Below are 11,263 nucleotides of genomic sequence, written 5' to 3'. Positions count from 1 at the left end.
CCCCACCCCATCCCCTCCCTCTCTCTCCCCCACCCCATCCGCTCCCTCTCTCCCCCACCCCATCCCCTCCCTCTCTCCCTCCCACTCCCATCCCCTCCCTCTCTCTACCCCACTCCCATCCCCTCCCTCTCTCTCTCCCTCCCTCCCTCTCCCTTTCCCCCCTCTCTTTCCCCCCTTTCCCCCCTTTCCCCCCCCCCCCGCCCCCCCCCCCGCCCCCCCCAGACAGAACTGCATCCTGGCAGACGACATGGGTCTGGGGAAGACGGTGCAGTCCATCACGTTCCTGGAGGAGGTGTGCGGGGCGGGGGTCCGGGGGCCGTTCCTGGTCATCGCCCCCCTGTCCGCCATCACCAACTGGGAGCGCGCGTTCAGCACGTGGACCCGTCTGAACGCCGTCGTCTACCACGGGGGTCTGGCCAGCCGGCAGATCATCCAGCAGTACGAGATGTACTTCCGGGACGCCAAGGTGCGTCTGCGGGGGGTCCGCGGCCGCGTCTGGGAGAGAGAGAGACAGAGACAGAGAGAGAGAGAGACAGAGAGAGAGGCTGTGCGTCTGCGTGTGTGAGAGAGAGAGAGAGAGAGACAGAGAGAGAGAGGCTGTGTGTGTGTGTCTGCGTCTGTGACAGACAGACAGACAGACAGACAGACAGACAGACAGACAGACAGACAGACAGACAGACAGACAGACAGACAGAGAGGCTGTGTGTGCGTCAGAGAGAGAGTGTCTGCGTCTGTGAGAGAGAGACAGACAGACAGAGAGAGGCTGTGTCTGTGTCTGCGTCTGTCCGCAGGGGCACTTTATCCCCCCGGCCCCCCCGGCCCCCCGCTCTGACCCCTGTGCCCCCCCCCTCTCCGCAGGGGCACTTTATCCCCCCCCCCCGCCCCCCCGCTCTGACCCCTGTGGCCCCCCCCCGGCCCCCCGCTCTGACCCCTGTGGCCCCCCCCGGCCCCCCGCTCTGACCCCTGTGCCCCCCCCCCTCTCCGCAGGGGCACTTTATCCCCCCCCCGGCCCCCCGCTCTGACCCCTGTGGCCCCCCCCGGCCCCCCGCTCTGACCCCTGTGGCCCCCCCCGGCCCCCCGCTCTGACCCCTGTGGCCCCCCCCGGCCCCCCGCTCTGACCCCTGTGGCCCCCCCGGCCCCCCGCTCTGACCCCTGTGCCCCCCCCCTCTCCGCAGGGGCACTTTATCCCCCCCCCCGGCCCCCCGCTCTGACCCCTGCGGCCCCCCCCGGCCCCCCGCTCTGACCCCTGTGCCCCCCCTCTCCGCAGGGGCACTTTATCCCACCCCCGGCCCCCCGCTCTGACCCCTGTGGCCCCCCCCCGGCCCCCCGCTCTGACCCCTGTGCCCCCCCCCCCTCTCCGCAGGGGCACTTTTCCCCCCCCGGCCCCCCGCTCTGACCCCTGTGGCCCCCCCGGCCCCCGGCCCCCCGCTCTGACCCCTGTTCCCCCCCCCTCTGTCCGCAGGGGCACTTTATCCCCCCCCCGGCCCCCGCTCTGACCCCTGTGCCCCCCCTCCCGCTCTGACCCCTGTGCCCCCCCCCCTCTCCGTAGGGGCACCCTGACCATTCCCCCCCCTCCTCCCTCCCTCCCCTCACCCTGACCATTCCCCCTCCTCGCTCCCTCCCTCCCCTCCCCCTGACCATTCCCCCCTCCGCTCCCTCCCTCCCTCCCTCCCCTCACCCTGACCATTCCCCCCTCCTCGCTCCCTCCCTCCCTCCCTTCCCCTCCCCCTGACCATTCCCCCTCCTCGCTCCCTCCCTCCCTCCCTCCCCTGACCATTCCCCCCTCCTCGCTCCCTCCCTCCCCTCACCCTGACCATTCCCCCCCTCCTCCCCCCTCCCTCCCCTCACCCTGACCATTTCCCCCCTCCTCGCTCCCTCCCTCCCTCCCCTCACCCTGACCATTCCCCCCCTCCTCCCCCCTCCCCTCCCCTCCCCCTGACCATCTCCCCCCTCCTCGGGTCATGACCCAACTGTGCAGCGCCTCGGGACGTCCTCCCGACGTGAAAGGCGCTCTATAAATGGAATCTTGTTGTTGTTGTTGTTGTAGCTTTCTAAGAGTCTTTAAATGCGCAGTGTGAAAGGAGCAAATTGCATCTATTCAACAACAGCCTCATCCATGCAGTGAAGCGTCTCGGAGCGCTTAACCGTGGTGGAGGTTGAACGAGGCCGGGGAGGGTGGAAGGTGACACGTCCGAAAAGGACGGTCTTCAAGCGGGACTTGAAAAAGGGGAAAGGGGTCAATGGGCGAAGCTTCAGGGAGAGAGTTCCTGATTTTGGGGGGTCAGTGGCTGAATGCGCGACCGCAAATAGTGGAGCGGATGGCGGTGGGGGACAAGCTGGAGGCCGGTGCCAGACGAGAGGAGGCACCGAGTGGTGGATTGGGGAGTGAGGAGGTCGGGGTGAGGTTTAATCTGATGAAATAATAGGTATTGAACGCCACATGAAAGAAAGGGCCCAGGAGTTGGCCAACAGTCACCTGAACCCTCTCCTCCTGGGCTGGAAGGCTCAGCTCATACCTGTGAGGGATTGGAATATCTCGTGACATGAGTGGAAAAGGGAAGTGAGTTTCTCTCTCCCGGGTCCTGACTGACAGTCCTCCACATTAATCCCCTCGGCGGCGGGGAGGGGGCGATCTATCTGTGGTGGAGGGTGGAGGGAGGGGGGAACTAAACAGCTCAGAGCCTGTAATGGGCGGCTTCAATAGATGTAAATGGCGTCTGATACATTTAGCGCTGAGATGTGTTGCCCACCTGGAAGATCGCAGGGAATTCCTTATACCGAACGTCCACCGAGTGAGGGTCAAACCCGAGCTTCTCGGATGCAGAACGACAATGTGGTGACTGTGCTCCTTGGGGAGGGCTATCGGGGTGTAAAAATAAACCCTGGTTTGCAAAATGAGACTTGGGTTTAAGGATATCAGGGATTCGGGACCGCGGTTAAAGGATATCCTTCAGATCTTGGGAGTCCTGTAGCTCAGTGGTTGGAGCACTCACCTTGAAAGCGCGAGACACTTGGGATCAATTCCCCTCAGGACAAAAACTTGCGCGAGTTTCCCTACTCCACACGTCTAATAATAATCCCTCCAAAACAAAACAAGAATAAATTGGTCATTTTCAATCCACGACTGTTTGTGGGACACTGCTGTGCGCACTCGGCCGCCGCGCTTTGCCCACAGATATTCGGTGAATATATATTCACATCCCGAAGACGTGAAAAGCGCTATATCAAATGCAATGATTATTATTATCATTATTATCACCCAGACTGCTTATGATTGAGATATTTTATTCCATGTCCCTGCCTTTCTCTCCCCTCCCACCTCTCCCTCCCCCTCACTTCACACCTTCGCAGTATCCAACTGTCACCCGATTGAAATCCCGAGAAGTGGACAAAGGCTGTGAATTTGGCTCAATCACATTGAGAGGACATTGCGTTTGAAAACTGCCAGAAAACCAACTGCTATACTATCAGACAATTACCTTTAAACGTGAAGGGTATAGGGCTGTGTTATTGGCTGCACTTCACACAAAGAAACTAATCAGATATAAGTATGAGCTGCCAACACAAGGCAGAGGAGAACGTCTGAGAAAACCGAAGAGAGCGACATGGAGTGTGGGACTACCTCTGGGAAAGGTAAGTAATCGCCTCTCAATTGCTCAGTACCTTTGTCACTACTTTATTTAGTTAAGATACTGTTTAAATATTACGTGTACGTTGATTTATTGGCTAATGACTTGTGAAATGAAGTTGGATTTCACTGCACTGTTGTGCTTAATGTATTAATAATATATAATTATATTTTATTATAATCCTCCAATTTCCTAATGTGCCTCATCACAGCAATGAGATATGTCGAAACGCTGCACAGAATATATTGTAAAGTGCATTTGGTATTTTGTGGGTGAAACACATCAGCCAAATTGAGCAAAACAGTGGGTTTGAAGTCCCCTCGATGTAGGTTCGGTGCTTTTTTTTTGGGTGGTGGTGGAGAGGGTTTTATTACCTTTGGATACGTAATACACAAGGAGTTTGCAGATATGATAGCACAGTGTTATCGTGGCTCTGGTATAACAATGAACTTCACTGTCGAGGACATATTAACAGTATTTCTCAAATATAACACAATGAAATTTACAGCAAACGTGTTAACATTTTTGTATGATCCATTGTCAATTTATTTTATCTAATTATCATTACCTGAGAGGTGAAAATGTGTTGATCGGATATATCAAATTACAGTACAAAGTTCAGGTTTTGCCTACGATGCACTGTGCAGGTAGTTTTTTTCAATTAGAAACATCTTTTTCAGGGATTTCGGTTTTATTTAATAACGTTTCTCGAAACACTATCTTTAATTATTTACGTGTAAGTAGTCTGTGAGGAAGGTCTGAATGATTCCTTTCTTTTTGATTGTTTGATTGTGAAGCGCTCTGAGACGCTATCCTGCATGGAGGGCGCTATATAAGTGCAAGTTGTGGTGCTCTTTTTGAATCCAGGTGGATTTGCCCCCCCCACCCTATTTCTCTTAAAAAATCACTCGGTTTTTCAGTCTTTTAACTGATGAGAAAAAAAAGCCTTTTCAAAATTCATTCCTTGTTTACTTTGTGATCCTAATTTAGCGACTTCAACTTTTCTCTGGACATATGTGTCCAAGGAATTACTGTCTCACATAATCAAATGTTAATTCCCACTTTAGCATCTACATTCTTTCCAGTATGGCCATTTTTATATGTCTTCAACATTTGCAAACTTTCTCAAAATTGAAAAAGCTGTCCAGTTTAGGCAACACGTACACACCTGGAACTTGCAATGTGAAACAAAACAGGCTTTTAAACTTTTGCCAGAGTTTTAATACTTCTCCCCTAACGACAAGTATGTATCATGAATGTGGTATGTATTCTGGACCGTTCGTTGACTGCTGAGTTGTTGAGATGCAAATCGAGTACTTAAGGTTTTGGAGAAGCAAATGTTTATACCCAAATGATATTTAGGAATCCCACTGCTTAAAATATCTCAAAGGGCCAACGCAAGAGAGTTGTGTTGCTTCACACTCTGCTAAGCCACATGAGCACCTAAACTTGGGGCAAAATCCCAAGCCTATGAAAAAAANCACATTAAAATAATGAAAAGTTGTAAATCAATCTTCTTATGCCCTAACCGTGAGGCTTAATTTGTAAATTCATTAAATGAAGGGTTGCTTTACTTGTCTCAGATCAGTATTTAGTACAGAGGATACATCAATCACTGCCACATATCGCTTGTCAAAAGTTAAGTGACATCAATACACCATAGAAGAAATTCAGTCTCAATCTTGGCAGAGGGGACGGAAACATTTCATTTTTCTAGTCTCGATTGGATCAATGCCAAACATCTTGAAGCTTTGAGTTCCACCTGTTGAATTATAGAGCTAATAAAATATAAGTATGTAATTTTAGTCTTTATTAGCACATTGAACGAGCTCCGTCATGATTACATCTCAATATTGTCTTTGACTATTGGAAACATCTTATTTTTTGAAAACTAATTCAACCACTGAAGATTTCATAATCAGTGCCCAAAAAATCCACTGTTTAAAATGTCTCGAACAGCAAACGCAGGAGAGTTAAGATTTTTTTTTACGTGTGTGGTAAACAAATAATCCCTCCAAAATAAAGCAATAGTAAATTGGTCATTTTAAATCCACGACTGTTTGTGGGACACTGCTGTGCGCAATTGGCTGTCGCGTTTCGCCCACAAATATACAGTCAATTCACTTCACAGTCTATTCTGTGAAGCGCTTTGAGATGTGGAGAAGAAGTGCAAAGCGCTATATCAAATGCAAGGATTGTTATTATCATTATAACCGCGTTCCTACTTATAATTTACGTTTTCGGAAGCCTGTGGGGTAAATAGACTTGTAAATACACGGGAATGTTACCCAGACCTGTTTGCGAGGCCAGCGCGCTAACTGCTATGCTATGGGACAATATTATTTCCAGTCTACACAGCTCCACAGTCTCTCAGACTAAGGCTGTGAGAGATCTCAGGTCTCTGTTCACAATGATTCTCAAATCAGCCCTTTGGAATTCCATTCCACAATCCCTTCACCTCACTCCCTCTCCGCATCCTTCAAGGCACGACTCAAGAACTTCCTGTTCGACTGCGGCTTCAGGTCCCCCTCCAACCCTTTATATTCTCTCACGTCCCAGCCCTGATCCACCCCCAACCCCACAACCCAACCCCCAGGACATGATCCCCGACTGTTCAGCGCATTGGGACGTCGCCTGACTTCAAAGGCGCTTTACAAATGTAACGCTATTGTTCTTTATTTAAAACTTTGACCCACAGGAGGTCATATGGCAAAGGGTTTGAGCTCCAAATGCAACCAAGTGAGTGGAGGAGAGGCCGGGAGCAGCAGATACGGTTTGAGAAAGAGGGAGAGAAGAGATCACACTGAGGAAAGGGATCTTCGTGACGATGATTATATGTGTAAGTGAAAAATCGATCTGAGTTTCTCCGCATCAAATGCTCCGGTGCAGAGTCGGGCAGATGTCAGCCGGACTCAGTTGGTTGCCCTCTGGGCTCCGAGTCAGAAGGTTGTGGGTTTGAGCCCCACATCGCGTACAATGACACTGCAGCACAGAGCTGGGGAGGGGGTGGGGGGCAGCGACACATTGTCAGAGGTGCCGTCTCTCCCGGTTCCCTGGTTTTAATGGAGCTCAGAGGATAGGAGTGGGGGATGGCGGCTCAGGTCAGCAACGGCAATCGGCGGGGATGGTCAGCCTGTCCACTGCTGTGGGGGATGGGAGGGCTATGGGGACTGAGGAGAGCAGCGCAGGGGGTCAATTTGGGATTGGGAACACGGCTCTTAATTGGAAAGACAATGATGGCCGCATCATAGAGGGGTTGAGGGAGTGAGAGAGATACAGTGGGGAAGGAGAGAGGTGAGAAGGGATAGGAAGGAGGTTGTGGAAAACCCTCAATAAAGATTTAGTCGGTGGGTTTGAAATGCGCGGCCGGGATGTAACATCACGCAGTGGATTTAACCATTGGTTAGTTCAGGTCGGAGATATTAAATAGCTGCCACCGTAGAGCATCCCCGCTCCCCTCCCCACTACAAGCCATGACCCGCCACAGCCCACTACCCGCAGTGACGCCCCCGCGATACATCGTCATTGACCCCGAAATTTTAAGCTGAAGAAACTCTGCGCCTCTCCAGACAGATAGTAAAGATCCTATGGGAGTAATGGATATCACCTTATCACGTCATCAGGACGTCCCACATCACATCACAGGATCTCACTGCCAAGTGTATTGACTACAAAGAAAACAATTAACATTGCATTTGCATGACATCTTTGACGTCGGATGGACGTACCAAGATGCACAGCAATGTGTCCCAAACATGTAGTAACTGATAAATGTTGTCTGGGATACTGTCTGCCGGGAAACTCTGGTGGGACTGAGAGAAACTCGCTTCTCTTTTGGAATCATGTCTATGGGATCTTTACTGTCCGCCTGAACAGTCGTGGCTGGGGATCTCATTACAACATTTCATCTGAAGCACAGCACCTCCTCCAATAGAAAACTTTTTCCGCATTAATATAAGTTTCTCCCTGTGTCCCAGCCAGTCGTCAACTACACTGCTCATGCAGTCGCCTCACGGCTGTTTGTGGGTAGTTGCTGCCGTCAGATACTGACACTGTCGAATATAAATGGAAGCTGCTATTGACCCTACAGTTGGCAGTAAATAATGTAAAACATTAACATCATCAGGTGCTGTACAAATGCAAGGATTCAATCGAAATTTGCTGAAGAGCAATTCGTAACGAGAGCTCATATAGTGCTTATCCAGATCTTTCTTTTCTCCCATCAGCGCCCCACGTGGATGTTTCTGAGGCTCATTCCTGGCCTCGTGCTCGCGTTGTGTTGACTCGTGCCGAGTTCCTCCACAAACACAGCAGAGGACATCACGAGTTCCATAAAGACACATCAACAACGCAGACTGCGTGCAGCGCCAATGATGCTTTGCAGCAGAGAGCGTCTCAGGAACCTATCGTGTTTCATGTTGAAGCGAACCGAGTCTCGCAAACAGGATCTCTGGAGGGTCACAAGCAATCGATCTCAGGAGATAGACTGTATAAATGTTCCCGATGTGATGAGACTTTCATACATTCTGAACACCTCGAGAGACACCAGCGATCACACCGAGGAAAGCGACTGTATAAATGTGTGGAATGCGGGAAGAGTTTCACAAGGTCGAGCAGTCTGCAGATACACCATCGATCGCACACCGGAGAGAGACCATACGCTTGTGTTGAATGTGGAAAGCGTTTTACAACGGCATCTTATCTCCAGATCCACCATCGGTTTCACACAGGAAAGAGGCCATATGAATGTGCTCAATGTGGAAAGAGTTTTACATCGTCAGGTTACCTCCGGATACACCATCGGTTTCACGAAGGAGAGAGGCCGTATGATTGTGAGGAATGTGGAAAGCGTTACACCACTTCAAGTCACCTCCATAGACACCAACAATCACACACAGGACAGAAACCGTATAAATGTGCAGAATGTGGAAAGGGTTTCACAGCATCGGGATCGCTCAAAATACACCATCGATCACACACTGGAGAGAGACCATACAAATGTGCTGAGTGTGGAAAGAGATTTTCAACATCGAGTTATCTCCAGGTCCATCATCGATCCCACACAGGAGAGAGGCCACACAAATGTGTTAAATGTGGAAAGAGTTTTGTAACGTCAGGGAATCTCCACGTACACCAGCGATCGCACACTGGAGAGAGACGGTATAAATGTGCAGAATGTGGAAAGCGTTTCACGACGTCGGCTTATCTCCAGATACACCATCGATCACACACCGGAGAGAAACCGTATAAATGTACTGAATGTCAAAAGAATTTTACCAGTAAACAGCAGCTCCAACGTCACCGGCGGATACACACAAGAGAGACTGCGTGATTGTGCCGAATGTGTGAAGAATTTTGCGGCGTCGGACCCGAAGGAAAATCACACATGTTGTTTACCAGGGGAAAGTTTTCAAGGAGCCGATACAGTTCAAAGCCCATATGAGAAGCTGCTTTGAGAAATGCATAGAATAACAGTAATGATTCGATGTGTACCGGACAGATATCTGTTTGATCCAACACCATTGACTCAGTTCAGAAAACCAATGCCACAGTTTGTCCCCTTCTCTCCTGAACATGTGCTGAGGAACCAGTAATTCCTGAAGGTCCTCCCAAACTATTGGAGAGAGACCATAGGAATGTGCTGAATGTGGAAAGAGCCCATGTCAGGCTATCACCGAGGTGTGTGACTGCTGGAAAGAATAACAGAGTGGCTCGGTGAGATATGTGCCCTCTGAAACGAGCTGTGGCTTCCAGTATCGGAGCTCACATCACTAAAGTATATATTTTTGGTCAAAGACACCTCCTCCCCTGGTTTGTTACCAGCAGAATGGGGAGTGCTTAAGTTTTTTTTACCAACCAGGTTATTTTTCGCTGTTTATGTTAATCAAAATATTTCCTTTTGAATTGCTGTGCTGATATGTGTGGTGGTGGTGGGGGCTGTGTTTGTGTGTGTGCGTGTACTATGTGTGTGTCTGTGGGCTGTGTGTGTGTGTGTGTGTGCGGAGGGGATTTGTATGTGCGGTGGTGGCTGAATGTGTGAGGAGGAGCTCTGTGTGTGCGCGGGGGGTGTGTGGGATGGGGGGCTGTTTGTCGGATGGGGGGGTTTGTGTGATGGTGTTGGTGGTGGACTTGAGGTTTGTGGGAGAGGGGTGTTAATCAGTTTATTTATCACTCTGTTACCATCGGGGTGAGACACTGTCGACGTTCACTGTAATGTTGCAATGAGCTATAACTAATGTTAAAGCCATCAGCATGGAATCATTTGCCGTTTTCATTCATTTTTATTCTCTCATATTCTCATGTGGGGGACGTAACGATAACCTTCGTCCCCAAACACAGATTGATCTGAGGTGACTTTATGGCGCTATATAAAACAGGACAAGTGGCTGATTCCCCAGACAATATGTTCAGATAGGCCAAGGGATCAGGACAAGAGATTGATCGAAGTGTAAAGAGCAGAAGGAGCTTCACTCTGTACATTGCTTTCATTTTAAACAGATAAACCGCTTGTTGTATTAACTTTGTTTTTTTGATTTTAACCCCAAGCCCCGGGACAAACACGGGAAGTGGTTTGGAAAGTCCTCGTGTCTCCAGGGTTTAAAGTGCAATAGTTTATTAAATCCCCAAATCTTGCATTAAACTCGGGAGCAAACATTGTCCTTTGCATTTAAATAAAACGGATTTAAAGTGTAAAATTTCTTAAACACAAAGTGAAACTAAGCAAATCTGAGTAGCACGACATCAGCTTCAAACCCACACAATAAACACAGGTTTTACTGTAAATACATTTAAACATCGACGTTAAACAATAACACGTTTTAATGTAACGTCACAAAACTCTAATTCTGTGTCTCTCACCTCTCTTTCTCTCACACCCTCTCTCTAACTCTCTCACTCTCTCTCTGTGTCTCTCACACACACTCCCTCTATGTCTCTCTCACACTCTGTCTGTCTCTCTCACACTCTCTCTCTCTCTCACACACTCTCTCTGCTTCTCATACTCTCTCTCTGTCTCTCTCACACTCTCTCTCTCTGTCTCTCTCACTCTCTCTGTCTCTCTCTCACACTCTCTCTCTGTCTCTCACACTCTCTCTCTGTCTCTCACACTCTCTCTCTGTCTCTCACACTCTCTCTCTGTCTCTCTCACATTCTCTGTCTATTTCTCTCTCTCTCTCTCGCTATCTCTCTCACACTCTCTCTATCTCTGCCACTTTAAGTCCAGACACATGGTGACTTTGCAAAGCGGTTTCCAGTGTTGTACCCAGAGAGGCGCTTAAAAATTAAACACAAAGTTAATGCAAATACACATTGATATATTTAATATTAATACAGAATTGGGAATATTTTGCACTGTTTCACTTTGACCGAGCCTTCAGCTCCCCTCTTGACTCTCTACCCCCCTCCTCGCTCCCTCCCTTCCCTCCCCTCACCCTGACCATCTCCCCCCTCCTCGCTCCCTCCCTTCCCTCCCCTCACCCTGACCATCTCCCCCCTCCTCCCTCCCTCCCCTCCCCTCACCCTGACCATTTCCCCCCTCCTCGCTCTCTCCCTCCCTTCCCTCCCCTCACCCTGACCATTTCTCCTCAATGCTCGGGTCCTGACCCAACTGTACAGCGCCTCGGGACGTCCTCCCG

At 50.0% G+C, this 11,263-nt stretch overlaps 1 protein-coding gene across 1 annotated transcript; it reads left to right on the top strand.

Annotated features, from left to right (window-relative positions):
* The first annotated feature begins 384 nt into the window (after nucleotides 1-384).
* LOC103171900 (zinc finger protein 501-like) lies at nucleotides 385-9,887 on the top strand. The gene is made up of 4 exons (XM_042346527.1): nucleotides 385-466; nucleotides 3,352-3,633; nucleotides 6,328-6,468; nucleotides 7,856-9,887. Exons 2-4 carry the CDS (start codon nucleotides 3,606-3,608, stop codon nucleotides 8,959-8,961), a joined length of 1,275 nt encoding a protein of 424 aa, XP_042202461.1. The 5' UTR covers nucleotides 385-466; nucleotides 3,352-3,605; the 3' UTR covers nucleotides 8,962-9,887.
* The last annotated feature ends 1,376 nt before the right edge of the window (nucleotides 9,888-11,263 follow it).

Source organism: Callorhinchus milii, unplaced genomic scaffold (genome assembly GCF_018977255.1).
Source record: "Callorhinchus milii isolate IMCB2004 unplaced genomic scaffold, IMCB_Cmil_1.0 Scaffold955, whole genome shotgun sequence".
Taxonomy (NCBI): Eukaryota; Metazoa; Chordata; class Chondrichthyes; order Chimaeriformes; family Callorhinchidae; genus Callorhinchus; species Callorhinchus milii.
The sequence above is the reverse complement of the archived record's forward strand: the minus strand, read 5'-3'. Positions and strand labels throughout refer to the sequence as shown.

Coding starts and splice junctions, on each gene's coding strand:
- LOC103171900 (XM_042346527.1), top strand. CDS start 3,606: ATGGAGTGTGGGACTACCTCTGGGAAAG. Junction 3,634..6,327: donor TGGGACTACCTCTGGGAAAG/GTAAGTAATCGC, acceptor TTTGACCCACAG/GAGGTCATATGGCAAAGGGT. Junction 6,469..7,855: donor TCGTGACGATGATTATATGT/GTAAGTGAAAAA, acceptor TTCTCCCATCAG/CGCCCCACGTGGATGTTTCT.